This window comes from Accipiter gentilis, chromosome 6 (assembly GCF_929443795.1).
Source record: "Accipiter gentilis chromosome 6, bAccGen1.1, whole genome shotgun sequence".
NCBI lineage: Eukaryota > Metazoa > Chordata > Aves > Accipitriformes > Accipitridae > Astur > Astur gentilis.
In genome coordinates this window covers 32,924,307-32,939,439 of record NC_064885.1, presented here as the reverse complement: position 1 = coordinate 32,939,439, position 15,133 = coordinate 32,924,307, and the positions used below count along the sequence as shown (strand labels likewise).

At 49.2% G+C, this 15,133-nt stretch overlaps 2 protein-coding genes across 5 annotated transcripts; both read right to left on the bottom strand.

The window, feature by feature from the left end:
• Positions 1-6,453: 6,453 nt before the first annotated feature.
• Positions 6,454-10,948, bottom strand: LOC126039863 (uncharacterized). Of its 4 annotated transcripts, none has more exons than XM_049803614.1 (2): positions 8,635-10,948; positions 6,454-6,494 (listed from the first exon to the last, which is right to left on the bottom strand). In XM_049803614.1, the coding sequence occupies exons 1-2, from the start codon at positions 9,191-9,193 to the stop codon at positions 6,478-6,480; spliced, it is 576 nt and encodes a 191-aa protein (XP_049659571.1). In that variant the 5' UTR covers positions 9,194-10,948; the 3' UTR covers positions 6,454-6,477. The 4 variants fall into 4 exon arrangements, with proteins under 4 accessions (XP_049659571.1, XP_049659570.1, XP_049659568.1 ...); XM_049803613.1 differs by lacking the exon at positions 6,454-6,494 and adding an exon at positions 8,180-8,373; XM_049803611.1 differs by lacking the exon at positions 6,454-6,494 and having other exon boundaries at positions 8,180-9,454; positions 10,162-10,948.
• A 135-nt stretch (positions 10,949-11,083) lies between these two features.
• On the bottom strand, positions 11,084-15,027 carry RPL35A (ribosomal protein L35a). Its single transcript, XM_049803615.1, has 5 exons — positions 14,948-15,027; positions 14,484-14,526; positions 13,208-13,360; positions 11,996-12,140; positions 11,084-11,142 (listed from the first exon to the last, which is right to left on the bottom strand). Exons 2-5 carry the CDS (start codon positions 14,492-14,494, stop codon positions 11,119-11,121), a joined length of 333 nt encoding a protein of 110 aa, XP_049659572.1. The 5' UTR covers positions 14,495-14,526; positions 14,948-15,027; the 3' UTR covers positions 11,084-11,118.
• Positions 15,028-15,133: the final 106 nt, after the last annotated feature.

Below are 15,133 nucleotides of genomic sequence, written 5' to 3'. Positions count from 1 at the left end.
CGTCCCGGGACCGGCACCGGCCCCCCCCCAGCTCCCACTGGTGAACAGCCCCTGCCTGCTGCCGGGTGGGCACAGCGGAGAGGGTACACGAGGGGAGCTGGGACCCCCAGATCTGCCACGCAACCAGGCTCGGAGCCCTTGCGCAGCCCTCCTGCGAGGCTGGTCTTGTTTCCAGGGAGGAGGTGATTAAAATTCAGGCAAAAAACATGCGCTGTGGAGGGGCTAGGAAGCCGAGGGAGGGATGAGCAGAGGCTATGGTGACTGCCAAGTGGGGCACACACGAGGCCGCGATAGAGGAGCAGCTGATCGTGCACCCCCAAGGGTATAACGTGCTCCTCAGGGTGTAACATGCCATACCCCAGGGCACTGATGGGGTGGTCTCTCTGGCATCATGTGCCATAGGAGGCACTATGCTGCTGCACAGCCTGGCCAGGCTATAGCCACATTTGGGAAACAATTCCACTTTGAGAAACAATTACCCCCTCAAGGCCACGTGCACCTCACTGCTCACAAGTTCCCCAATTTGTGCACAAGTGCACAGCCGAGCCACAGTCCCCACCCCACATGCTGCACCTCCGAGTCCCTTCCCAAGGCAGTCTCCTTTGGCTGCCCCTCTGCAAACACCACATCCGTTCCCCTCCATGCAAAACACAGCCCATAGTCACAGCCCCACCAGCACTGGCAGCGCTCCGCAGTGACACACACATGTCCCCTCAAAGCACAAAACGTTTGCAGGGATAAGTACGGAACTATAATCAGGGCTTTGGTGCTGGCATGCGTTGCACAGCCCCACCATGGGGAAAGACCCATAACCCACAAGCCGGCTCTGCCAGTCAACGGTGAATGAAAGCCTCGTGACAGCAGCCGCCGTGTGCAGCCCCGGCGCTTGCATGGTGTTGGTGTGTCTCTCAGATGAACCAGGAATCTCCAGTCCACAGCATAGGGTAAATACTTCCCCTGTGCCATATCAGAACAGGCTCCTCTAAACAGGTAATGTCTTATCACAAGAAGTCAGGAGGGGAAAAACAGCTCAAAGGTGCAAACGGCCGGAGTCACCTTGGCCAGCCGCTCTCTGAGGCCATTCAGAACCAAACCATCTCTGTGGGATGGGCGGAGGAGGCTCAAGAGCATTGGGGGCAAAAGCAGAGCTGAAATCCATGTGCCTGCCCTGGATCAATGATTCCCAACATGTGTGTCGGGGCACGCTTGTGCCATGAAGGTGGCTGAGCCAGCGTGCCTGCTCCCTGCCCATCCTCGTGGCCACCTATCCTTGTAGCCACCCATCCCCAGAGCCCAGCAGATCAGCAGCCACCACAGGGAAGGGATGTGCCACAGGCTGGTCCCCAGGCACAACGGAGGTGTGGCAGCTCGGGAAGATTGCTGTGTGCTGTCAATTTTAAACCTGGAAAACATTTGCCCCAGCTGTGACAGGCTTAGCAAACACTGCCCCATGCCAGCATTGTGGGGGCCAGACAGCCCCGGCGAGAGTTTCAGAGAGACTTTCTGCCCTGGGTCCTAGCAAAAGTAACTTACTCATTGACAAGTGCTGATAAGCAAATCGGAGGGAGATAAAACAGAAGGATTAGGTGCCTCTTCCAAAGATCAGGGTCTATTGTTGCAAGAGTCTTTGCTTCCATGCCAGCGTGGTAGCCCTGAGAGCAGCTGTCAACATGGCAGGGCTACAAAGTCAGACATAATTCAGCAGCCAGGTCTGTCCTTAGTGTTGCCCAGATTTTGTATTTACAAGGATTTTTTTCTCATCTGTTCAGAAGCCTGCTCATGGTCCTGTGGAGAAAAGCCCTGGGTGTAATCAGCACCATGAGCTGTGCCAGCAGGAGGGGACAGGAGTGGGTGCTGGTCCCCAGGAGCCCTCACCTTGGGGTTTCTCTGCTCATACTTCCCCCCACTACAGAATTTCGGGTACAGCCCTCACACAGATTTGTTCATGACCCAGTCACAAGCAGAAAATCTCTGGGAAGAGGGACCAGCAGCTTTGGCTGCTCCCTGCAAGGAACAAACCAAAGATAGACACTTGCTTCAGCCAGTTTGACCTGGGAAGCCCAGGTATCTTGAAGTTGGAGGCAGGATGCTCCCTGCAAACTGCCGCAACAAGACCTACAGTATGTTTAAACTGTACACAAGCTGCAAGCACAGCCTGCGGTGTGGTGGTGCCAATTATACCCTGTCTGATGTGCGAAGTCCATTACAGCACAGGTCTTGCAGGGTTCTTTTGAAGCAGTGCTGTGCAAGTCACACAGAGACCCCAAAGTGCCTTGGAAGTGGGCTCTTAACCAGGTGATTCCCCGAATTTATGAAGATTCCTGCAGAGAAGGTATAGAAAAAAAGATCTTCCTAACTCAGGCCAGAAGGAACACCACTGGCTGTTTCTCTGCAGTGGCCCCAATGTTTAAACTGCCAGCACAGCCTCTAAAAACTAATATTAGGGACCAGGTAGAGCTGTTCTTTGTGGCCACTGCAATTCTCTGGTTAAGTTTGGGTACACATGTACCATTGCCAGAAGAGGATGGTTGGAAAGGTGAACATCACCCACAATACCCAACCAACCTTGTTTACACTTCTTTACTCATTAACAGAGGTACGATCTAATAGTAAATACAACTTTATCTTCCTTTGTATTACTTAAAGAGGTACAGCTCAAACAGTTCAGAGGCAGTCATGAGATCAGCAGTGTTTGTAGTCCCTGACAAAGTGAATTCAGAACTCTGGCAGGCATCTGAGTGAAAACACAGATGTATTTACAAGGCCTGACACCCCTTCAAACATCCATCTGACAGTCACATTTGTAGAAAATCTCTGCAGATAGCCCTAAATGAGGGTAATCACATCTCTTACGAATGTCCATAGCTGTTTCAGAGCAAACACAACATCTGCTCATTTTGGACTTCAAAGGAGGAAGAGAAGATGCTTTGTTCAGAAAAATAAATTTACCATGCATATTAGTAGTGCCTTGAAGTCTTAACAAAATCAAAGGTCCATTGGATTAGGCCCCTTAAGAGATGCATGTACCAAGATTAAACTCTCTTCTGAAGAGATTAGAAAGAGGAGGGGAAAAAGAATTCTCCCACCAATTTTGATGATAGGAGGCAGAGAGGCTAAACGAGCATGAGGGAATCTGTGGGAGCAGCTCTGAGACCCCATGTCCAATGACCCAGCCCAGCTCCTTAAACTCTTCCTCTCAGCAGCCCTGATGCTCACAGGGACACTTGGAAAAGCCTCTGAGCCAGCTAGGAGTAGGAACCAGCTGCCGACAAACAGCCTTAACAAAAATTTGCACAAGTGCTCTTTCACAGACCTGTTCTCCAAACCTGCTTCCACTTACTGCTTTGGAAGAAACACATCATTATGAGATGCTGGAAAGCACCTGGTTTACTTGTGCACCGCTACCAGCTGCCACCAGGAGGATTGCTGCAGGGCACCAGCAGCACTGGCTGAGCTCTTCATCCATGGAGACCTTCTTGGGTGCTCCAAAGAAGTAGCAGTAATTGCGAGTGAAGAAAATACCCCAAACCCCACCTATCCTCTTGCCCTGAACATCCCAGTCCCACCGATCCCTTTCTAGCTCCTGTCTACTGTTTACTCCTCCATGGCTCTTCCCATCTCCTCCACTGACCTTCCCCAAAACTTCCCTCAACCTTTCTAGTCCCTGAACTTTTCCTCCACTGAAGGTTGCACTGTATCAAACCAGACACGGATCCTTCCTGTGACAAGTTCAGTCGGAACTGAATCCAAACTGGATGGTCGCTTTGTCCTGTCACAGCTCCCCTTGCCCCAGACCCAGCCACCTCCATGGACTGCTGAGGAAGCCCCAGTTTTGGTCCCCTGGCAGCCTGTGCCAACTCAGCCCTGGCCTGGATCCATCCAAGTCATCACACACCTCTGAGCAATGCTCAGCAGAGGTTACACCCCATAAGCAAATAAAACTGGGATGTCTTTGGCTGTCCCATGGCTCCAACACAGCCTGGCTTTCTGATGGAGAACATTAAACCTTTCCCTGCCTCTCTTCTCCAAAATCCCATTCCCTTTGAAAGCCATGCCTCATTCTGCCTATCTCTGCAGTTGTCCTAAGTTTCCTTATGTTTCCTTGAGTCACCATCCCTTTCTGGATGGCAGAGGGGCATAGGAAGGTAATTCTGAAGAGGAGGATGGGGACCTGGCACAGGGCCATGTGCAGAAAGCCCATGGTGTTGGGGCAGTCCTGACCGTGAAGTAGGAGGGTTGTCTCTGCCTGTCCCCTTAGAGACCGATGAAGGCTGCCCCTCAGCCTACTCTGCTCTTTGCTCCTCTACTGGGAAGATGTCCAAATACTGGCTGGCGATAGACATGAAATCAGACCCAAGGACCAAGCTGCCTTTTCTGGCCTTTTTCTGGATGTCCTGCTGGAGCCTTGCCCTTGCTTTGATGACAGGACCTGGGACTAGCTGTTCACCGCCACCAGCCTCCATTTTTTCCCAGTACACACATGCCTTCAACAACAGCAGTCCAGCTTTATGTATGCTCACCCTTTGCAGAACCTCTTAAAAGTTACCACAGACCCCCACCGAGCTGGAGACCTGTGCTTGGGGACCACTGCATGCAAACGCAGCCCCTCCTGCCTTGCTCATGCTCCCCCTTGCATCCTCCTGCTTCATTCCCACAAAACCCATTCTTGGCACAGGCCAAGCCCCCAGGTTCTCAGAACTGCTCCCTTCATAAAGACAAAGGGCAGAGCCATCAGCTTGCCAGGCTAGAGTTCCTTTGAAGGGCAGAACATGTGGGTTTAGACCTGCCTGCTTTGACACAGTTGAGCCCTGAAAGAGGCCACAAACAACGAGCTGGCAAGGTGCCCTTCTGGTACGCTACAGGGCACCAAAGGGCAGTTGGACTTTGCCCTGGAACATAGGTACGATGTGCCAGATCAGTGAGGAGCAGGGCTAGGCAAGGATTTTTTGGAAATGGGCAAAGCTTGGCTCAGGTGCCTTCTTGATCAAGATCTTCTTCCAGAGGTAGTACTCAGATGCTCATATACCTGAAGCCCACAGGACGGCAGCTCCCTGCTGCTCTCATTGCGTGTGATGCCAGCTGAGCAGAGGAGGTTGTTCTCCTCTGCCCTGTGAAGAGACCTGTTGCCCTCGGCAAACTTCTGGGCCATGCAGCAGTACTCCTAATGCTTGCTGGTGCGTCTGCTCTTTGGGATCTAGCTGAGCTGTCCGAAGAGGTTTCAGGCCACAGCTGCTTGTTTCTGCTTTGCTGGATCACAGTGCTCCTGCTAGCCTGGCACCATAGCTATCGCATGAAAACTCGCCAACTCTGCGTGAGTCAAAATGAGAATGGCGTTCAACGTTTAAAGAGCAGATCTCCCATGACTTGCCTTTGTTGGAGCGCAGCAGGTTGGGGGAGCAGTCACAGCAGCAGAGCAGGGAGCTCCAAGGCTCCTATATGTCCATCCAGGATTAGCTGGAGAATGAAGCATGGATGCAGCTTGACAGCACCCATGGTGTTCTGCCTCCTCTTCTCCTCGACTGTCTGGAGGACCACACTCCTCCCCAACCCAGCCACATATCCCTGTGGCTACATCACTTGCCCCTGCAGGTATCCCTGTGCTCCCAGGTCCTGGCCAGGATTTCAGCCACGTGCCTCAGAGCTTCCCCTTTTACCAGCAGTGCCGCATGTCACCCCATGCAGAAGTGCCTGGACACAGCACAAACATGCTGCCAGAGGGGAAACTTGAGAGAGCTGCATGGACTGTGCCTGGATTTGGATGGTTAGCTGCATGTTTCAAATGCTACAGGAAATAATAGAAACACAGGACCTCATCATGGCTACTTGCTTTAGGCATGTGCTAATGTGCTGATCAGGAGTCTCTTAAAGCCAAACTTCTCGCACTCACAAACAGCCTGAACCGTACATATCTTGCATTGACTCAAGAAAACTATTTCTGCATTAGCTCGATCGAAAAAAAAAAAAAAAAAAAAGCATCCTCTCTAAAGAAAAGGGGAAATTATCCTAAGATGCCCAATTGCTCATGGAAAGTCTCTTCTACAACAGAGCAATTGGGTCAAGTGTGTGTGTTATAATTATATTTAGACAACTGGACAAGGTCATTTTCCCCCCTCCTTTAAAGCAGGTTTTTTCACAGAACCAGCACCTAATCCAAGAGGCTGCCAAGCACCAGCACCATCCAAACACCTGCAGGAAGGTTGTTTTGCTTTGTAAAGCCACACTGTCCTTAAGGATGTGGAAAGAACCCATATTTGAAAAATAACATGGAGGATCCTGTCCCTGAGAAAAGTTGGTTCAGAGGCTCTGTACCACACTCAAATCCCACCCCTTCCATACTATACTGCACAAACCTCCAGCTTCAGCAGGAGTTTCATAGACTTTGATGTACAGCTTTAAAGCTTATAGGTACACACAGACACACAGGGAAATTAAATAAACACCAGGTTTTTAATACTTCTTTTGGAGATTGATAAGATCTTAGGTGGATACAAGATCTGTAAAAAAAACAGAGAAGAAATACATTTAAACTCCCCATGCAAAAATGTGGAACTAACCATAGTGCTTTGCCATGCCCAGAGAGGACGGGAAATGAGTTCAGTTACTACATGGGCCATTGGCCTTCAAAACAAAAATAATCTACTGCTCCCACAGCTTCTCCCATCCAAAATAACCCATCCCAGTAATTCAACCTGCTGGATGTCTACTGGTACCCACTTTTATGGGTGCAAGGTCAGCTGCCTGCAACAGCTCCTTTAACTGACAGTTGGCTAAACGTTGGGTTTTCATCTGCACAGATTATTTATTTTTTTTTACCCAGGAATGAGAAGCGAACACAAATGTACTGTTTTACTTGTAGTGCCTCTAGTTTGACGAGGATGCTGATTGATTTCCTGCTACAGAAGGGCTCAGCAGTGTCAGTCTGCATTTGTGCATAGATGAGGACCGTCCTCGCTCCAGCTGATTCTCAGCCCCATACATGCCGTGGGTTCAGCTCAGACCTCCCACAAGACCTGTGCTGAGACCTCAGTAAGCCAGCACTTGGACCCTGATCTACAGGTCTCAGTGGAGTTTGGGTGAAGATACAGCAAGCTGCTTTCACCCATCGTACTGAAGGGCTGCTCAGGCAACAAGCATGAAAACACAGCATGAATGACAGCAAGGTGTCGCATGTCCAAACACACCACACTGAGCTACCAGGCACGCCTGGAGTGGCCGTCTGTGAAATAGTGACTTACAGAGCATGCTGTGCACATAAACCATCCGCAGGTCCTTCCATCAGGGTAGGTGGGAAGGATCCCACGGATCAGTGTAGCAAGTTTAGACAGCTCATCCCAGACCCCTCAACTGTTCTGGTGTATGGACAGTGTCTTGGCAAATAGCAGTGCAACAGGAGATGGACCTTTGTCTTGTTTGCAGCATCTTGTTCGATAAGCAAGAGGGGGCAGCAAACTTTGCTCTCCCACCGTCCTGTGACTACAAAGAACCCTGGGGAATTTCAGGAGCTTTGTGCTGATGGGAGCTACGTACCAAAGAGCCCTGCATCCAGGCTCTCCTGGGAAAATGTGGTCTTAGCTCTTACCTCTGAGTTTCTTTCACTATCTGTTTTGGGACAGTTTAAAATCCAGAGGCTGCTGGCCTGCTCTGACTCCCTCTCTGTTGACAGCTGGTTTCTTGGGGACAGCCCAGCAGGTTTCTCGGGGACATTTTGATATTCGAGCAAGGCATTTCATGCAAAGCAGAAACTCAGTGATTTTTGATAGAAATTTCCTGGGGTAGATTGTTCAGCCAATGCAGCAAAGAAATCTGAGCTTTGTAGCCAAAGAAATCTGAGCTTTGTAGCAAGGACAGAGTGATGCTGAGGGCACAGTGTCCCCTTCTGGCAGCAGACACATACTGAATCATGTCCATGCAGAAGGACTGGGCAGACCAACAAGGCACCAGAAGGGGAGTATTTCTACAAAGAGACATCCAGGTGAACAGCACTAAAACCAACCTGCCAGATTCTGCTGCCCGAGGAAATTAATTCTCCAGCCATCTTTGATACCTCGTGTGGCATATGTTCAGGTAGGGCACAGCAGTAACTGAACTCTGGGAGCAAAACAATAAATCGACCCTGGGAGTCAACTTGCAGGGGAGGAAACGCACATAATAGAACAGCAGGCATCACCCTGGTCAAAGCTTTGACCTATAGCTTACCCCAAAAAGTTGGCACATCCCTCCAATGAAGAACGCAGGGTCAGTGAGACCGTGGAGCTCTTAACATAAATCATGAAAAGCCCCAGCAGTGGAGTCAGGTCTGCAGTTCTTACACTGAGCAGCATTTCCACAGCCACGTGTGTTTTGGGGCAAGAAGCAAAAGCCACCACCAGCCAACTTGGAAGAGGACACACAGTAGGCTCAGACTCACATTACCCATCCCCATCCCAGCACTTAAGCCCTCACTCTCATTTCTAGGTCCCATTGCCCACAAGGTCTAGTTTAACTTTCCTCCTGTATCTGAACCCAGCCACCACACATCACATTCGTCTACACTGTCCCTCACACCCTTCCATGCCCGACCCTGTGCATGTTTATATTTCCAAAAAGCCTGCCTCTGTGTCCCTTGCCCCTGTGTTTGGCTACGTCCCAGGATACCTTCATGGCAGTTTAAGACTTCTCTCAGTGCTCTACACGCAGCTCTCTTTGCCTCCAGGATACCACCAGGCTGGCCGGGACTGTAGACCGCTGCCTCTACCACCAGTTGCCAGGCCCCATCCAGCAGACACTGCAGCCTCCTAAGCGCTCCCACTGCCTGGTCCAGCTGCTCCTGGGGGCCTGGATGGATCATCACAAGCACCAGCACATCTGGCAGGCAGGGGAGGAGGCTCCTCACATCCCAGAGGGCCTCATCCAGGTGCTCCCACTGCATGAGCTGCTTCAATACAGCGGCTTGCCACAGCATAAAAACCAGATGTGGCCGAACCTCCTCCTCCTCTTCCATCGTCTCCACCTGCTGTAGTTTAGCTCTGACATCAGCTGTGCCACACAGGTCCTGGGCAAAATCCAACAGCACCGAGGGAGCTCTCACATTGTCATTGTCCACCTCCATCACCAGCACCCGTCCGTTTCGTCTCCCCACTACGTCCAGCAGGTTGAGGAGCTCCCAGGTGGTTTGGTCCACGAAGGAGCAGACAGCAGGCTCCTCTGATGCCATAGCTTGCTCCCACGTCAGTTTACGGCACTCCTGGGGAAAGGAGGGGTTTGCTGTAGGAAAGACACTTGCACTCCACAGGCCTTGGAACAGGCTACACCTGCTGCTCTGAGCAGCCACCAGGTAGAAGCAAACACACTGGTTTTGGTGGGACCAAATCCATGTGAAAGGAAGCAGCAGAGTTTTGACACAGAGACTCAGAAATTGTAGCCATATGCTACTTGATGTTGGACCTCCCAGGAACAGGCTTTGTACCTTAGCAGTCTTGTACAGTAGAAGATGAGAGAAAAGGGATCATTATTTTTAGGCCGCTTACCTCAAACTAATTACCTTCTCATCAGCAGAATCCAGCCACATGATAGGGACCAAGTACTACCAACCTGCTGTTACAGTCCAATTTGCCCACTACATTTCTTCCTCCTTCCTCTGGTAATGCCCCAAATGGGAAATTCAATTTTTATTCCACCCCATCCTTCTTTGAATCCTATGTGTACAACCTGTCAGTACTTGCAGAAGACTAAAGCCCTGCTTGACTTGACCCAGGATGCCATAAGCTGCAGTTTCTCTCCACACATTAGAAAAAAAAGCACTTTCCACTGCAAGTGCTCTCCTGCTGCTGGAGACACCAGTAGCAGCAGGTGTAGTTCTTGATCCAAGTTCAGTGAAATAATTTCTATACCAGCACTGAGTAGCCAGGTCCAAACAGTTGTTGTTTGAATTGCCATTCAAAAGAAAGTCTTAATTTACCCAATAATGCACTCCTACTCCACCTCCTTCAGAAGGAAGAGGATTAGTTATGAAATACCAGCCCACCGCAGGAGATGGGAGACAAGCCCAGTCCCAGCTCAGAGGGCTCCCTGCTGCAGGCAGGCAGACAGCAGGGCCAGGCAGGGAGAGGGAAGCTCTCACTCACAGGGAAAGAGGGACCTACACTGGAGTGGGACCAAAGGAAGGTTAGGGCAACAACTCACCTGCTTCACCAACTAGGGATGCCTTCCAAATGATGGAACAACTACACGGAATCAGTGGTATTACCCATCCAGGGTACTGACAGATCATTTTGGGACTGTGACATCAGCAGTAACCATGCTAACTCGCAGCTGCCTGAAACCTCCCTTAAAACTACACAGTATTCTTGAGGCATGTACCGAGAAACTTTGAGGCTTGCACTTTAGGAAGCTTTAAATTCATTTTTTACCGCCTTCTTGTTCAAGAAACCTTAAAGAACTCATGAAAACGATATACTAGTCTAATGTAAGGATCCTCCCCACTCCGCATTACACACTGTGATAAGGCTGGCCAGGAAACCAGCAAGTATTAATACTCAGGCACTACAGAGCTGTGTGATGAAAATGTGTCTAAATAAGTTTCATACAGCAGATACTACAGGCACAAATGCTGCCCAGGTATATATGGTCTCATTCTTTGTGATTCTACTACAACTGCTATTTTTAGATACAAGCTAGGACTTAAACCTGCTAGGATTTAGCACCCCATTACACAGTTTTGTCTCAACAGCAGTCATCGCCAAGTACAAGAGAAACAGGAACAAGAAGTTTCCCTCTACTACGTAGGCAAGGAATTATTTCCCATGTTCTATATAAAGCTTATGTGCACAGTTTATGAGGTTGTAAACGTTTATTGTTTAGCCCTGCAAACCATTCAGATTCCATGATGGGAGGCACAGATAGGTTGCAGTAAAGGCTGACAGTTATTTGCCTTTAGAATGTAGTCTGCTCTACAAATGCCTTGCCAAGCACGGGTGGAATCTCCACTTCGTTATCTAGCTTAGAATCACTACTCCATCCCGTGCTGTGAATTCTGGTATGCTACTGAAGAAGAATGAAATCCCTCAAAACACGTAGAAAGGATAAAAATAGAAAAGTACAAAAATTAAACAGATTCTCCATTTTATTTCCAATAAAAATTTAGATCCTAGATGGATACAGCATCTGTAAAAGACAAGAATAGAATCATGTTAGAAATCCTGTTACGGGACTGTGCTATTTTAAACAGAAGTTTTGCAGTTACAATTTAGATCGTTGATCTCCTCAACTGCTATAAAAGCGATCCTCCCATTTACACAGAAGAGGTGCAAGCTAGTTCAGTGATTTGAAGCAGCACTTCGCTGGTGCATAGGCTCCCCTGTAGTCAGCCCTCCTGCCCACTGACAGAAAGAGTCCTCATGGGTCTAGTTTCAGGATTTAACTGTGCCACTCCTACTGTGCTTTTTCTAAGGCACGGAGAAAGACAGAAAGGAAGGATTGCATCCCCTCTGATGCTCCTTTTGACAACATCACTAGAAAGGTATTCCATCAAAACTCTGGGCAAGGGACCTAAAGGGGCAGCCTCACTGAAGCCTTGTGGCTAAAACATCGACTGTGGAGCAGGTCCTAGCAGACACGTCAGGACTGTACACCCCTCAGTTAAAACGTTTGGGAGGTAGGAGAAAAAATATGTCAACGGGTAGGAACTGGACTAGAAGGGTGCAAAAATACACGTACAAGATCCAGGGAAGAGAACAAGCTAGCTTTAGAATGGAGCTGAGGAAGAGTCCCAGAACTCGCAGAGTCTTTCCAGGCTGAGCAATCATACAAACCCCTTGACAACAAGACGAACCCCCTCAGCACAAGAAGCCAGCCACAAAACTCTCCTAGCTCCAAAAGGAGCACTTATCAAAGAGCCATGCTGAATACACAACCGCAACAGAACAAAACTATAGTTCAAGTTTTCCCTCATACTACGTGGGATTGAAAGGCACCCCAAAAACTGCCAATAAATATCTTCTTGTGAAAATCCGCTTACCACCCGGATTCTGTGTCCAATGGCCTTGGCAGGAAGGTTGGAGCGGAACTTGGCACGAACCATGCCACTGTTCCCATGGGCACGAGTTACCTTCCCCCAAATCACTCGTGTCCTGTTGGGTTTGCCACCGGGGGTTACAGTGTTGCTGAGAAAAGAGAGGAAAAGAACCGCTGAGCACACCAGTCACAGCTCTGTACAGGACCCATCAGGGACGGGGCAGACAATGCAGCCTCTTTAAGGCACTTCTGTAACTTTATTCCTCAGTCATCTTTAATTGGACCACCTTCCACTTTTATTTACCTGTGAAATTTGCTAGGCCTGGGATTTTCACTATACCTTCCAAACAGGTAAGTATTGCAGCTTGTAATTTATCAGAAGCTCCACTGGGGAACTACTAACAAATTATGAAGCTTAAAAATTTGGAAAACACTGATGCTAAGATGATCAAACTGAAAACTCAACAATGTCAACGCCAAAGAATATGCAACATCTCACTTGTAAGATTTCCCCAGATGCACCAAAGGAAAGAAAGGAAGGGATAGACTGCAAAAAATTGCTTTAGCAGAAATGCCATAGGCCATCTTGGAAATGACGGTGGTCAAGTCAACAGTCTGATCAATTTTATTCAAGGCAATTCTGAACTCCCATATCTGAACTCGAACAGCTACACTCAAAGAAAAATTAAGTGGAAGGTAATAACTAACTGTTCTTAAGGCCTCCACCAATGCCAGCACAGCAGAAGTGACAGTGCTCTGACAGGGGCATGCAAAAGCCAGGACACAAATTCCTCCAGGCTTCACAAAATAGTTCTGCTGTTTGAATAACTCAATAGCTCAGAGTACTCAACACAAATTCACTTCAATTTATTCTATCCGCCTTCAGTGTTTGCCAGTCTCAGGCAAAATTTGTTTCTCAACCCATTTACTCTCTTAACACATCATTTATAACAGTGAATGATTATTCCATGTAATTTCACAATCTGAATTAAGAACAACGTAGGCCAATTAAAGCAAAAATAATCAAGGACTTTAAAAATTAAACAAATCAATGAAACTGATCTACACAGTTCTCCATGGACATTCTATTGATAAATTGAGCCCAATTTATTTTTGTTCTAACAAAAGTTCTATAAACAGACTGCTCACATCCTGGCATTTGCAAAAGCTGATATAGGAGTTGGCCAATTTAGCGTAACAATAAAAAGTGACTTACTTTTTAGCTTTGTATACATAGGCACATCTCTTGCCCAAGTAGAAGTCTGTCTCCTGACGGGCATAAACACCTTCAATTTTCAGAAGGGCAGTGTGCTCCCGCTGGTTTCGGAGGCCACGTTTGTAGCCAGCAAAAATGGCCTTGCACCACAGCCTAAGGCATTGAAAACATTTACAAATCATAATTCACTCCAAGTATCAAACGTAAAAACAAATCATGTGCTGTTTCAGCAGAAACTATTTCCACAGCAGTAGAAATTTAATTAAGAAAAACCCCACTGCTTTCACTTTTACAGATTACTGCAAATCCTTATATTCAGTCAACAGAGGAAAGCTAAAAGTAACTGGGACATGAAGTATTTATGAAAGCTTTGTATCTCTCTGCTCGTTATAAACTTCTGGCACTACAGACTTCATACTAAACCCAAAGTGCTTCAACATCAGTGGGTGTTATGTTTTCAAATGTCTACAAACACTCTGTGTTGCAGTAACTGCTGCAGGAGAAAATATTAACTGCTGCTAATTTGTAGCCTCAAAGGAATTAGCTGCAGTCTACAAGGACAGCCAGAGAGACAGCTCCACATACACTGGACAAGTGACATTAGACAAACTCCTCAGCAATTCTTCGCGACAAAGACCTGTGTGTACTACGCAGGTAAAGCAACTATAATGCTCATTCCACGCATCATGTACACATCATGACTGTCTCAGCTGCATCCAGCAACTGTCCCATAATACAGCAATATTAAACTAAGCTGTCTAGTTCTACCTTCCACACGTGCATAACGTGAAGATAAACTCCACAGATAAATATTAAGACAAAAAGCTGTGATTCAGATTCAATCCCTCTACCATTTCCAAACTCAATCCCTGTATCTGTAAAACTCGATGGCACGGTAGCTCTCTTACTCAAGGAAACAATATGTGAAAGCCTCTAAGGTACACTGACAGTTCACAAACACCATGCTAACAAAAACACCTCTAACAGCCCGCATCTATTGACAGGTCAGGGAAAGCGTGGCACACCATATGAACAGCTACAACCAGCTTAAGGCAGAGACTTCAGAATAGGGACACACAACTGTGAGCGTTTAACAGAGAACCCAGCAGGATATTGGGTAAAGGAGCTGTGCTGGAAAATGAGAGAAGCCACAGGAAAACGGATCACTGTCCACAGCTTTAACAACACACTCTCAGAAATGCTCAGTTTGCAAGAGGATTTGTCAAAAGTTCAGTGGAACAACGAACCGAGAGCCATCTCGGGGCAGGTCACTCACCTCCCGGTCATGGTGTCCTCCTGAAGCCCTGGTCCCAGCAGGCCTAGAAACGACACACAAGCCATGAGATTCTCAGGCCGGCAGCAGTGCCCAGCCGAGCGAGCGGGAGCTGCCGCAGGCTCGGTACGGCGGCCAAAAGAGCCTGCCGGCCGGGGGCCACCCGCAGCAAGGCGAAGAGGGTACTAGGGCCGCCAGCCTCCCGCGGACCGGCTCCGCCTCACGGGGGAGGAAAGGCGACCCCTCCGCTTCCCCACAGAACGCAACGCTCCAGGCACCTCGGCCCCCCATCAGCTGCGGGCCCCAAGGGGCGGCCGGGACCATCCGCCGCACATCGGCGCCATCCCGCCCTCCACCCTCTCCGCACGGCGCCAGCCGCAACGCCCCGGGAGCCCCGCGCCCGCCGACGGTCCCATGGCAGGGGAAACTTCACCCCCGGCCCTCCGCGCCGCCGCTCCCCTGCTCACCCCCACGGCGGCGAACCAAGATGGCGGCGAAAGGGAGAGCCGGCGCGCTGCCTTCCGGGATATGGGCCCGGAAGGACCCCGCCGCCGGCGGCCACCGGCACCGCCTGAGCGGGCAAAACCGGGGCGGCCCCGGCGAGGTGGGTACCTCGGCCGCCAGCGCCGTCCCTCTCCCCGTCCCCCGCGTCC

Excerpts from the sequence above, each read along its gene's own strand:
- LOC126039863 (XM_049803611.1), bottom strand. The coding sequence starts at position 9,193 with ATGGCATCAGAGGAGCCTGCTGTCTGCTCCTTCGTGGACCAAACCACC.
- RPL35A (XM_049803615.1), bottom strand. Across the intron at positions 12,141-13,207 it reads TATGTATACAAAGCTAAAAA|CAACACTGTAACCCCCGGTG; the intron begins GTAAGTCACTTT and ends CTCTTTTCTCAG. Across the intron at positions 11,143-11,995 it reads TTGGACACAGAATCCGGGTG|ATGCTGTATCCATCTAGGAT; the intron begins GTAAGCGGATTT and ends TGTCTTTTACAG.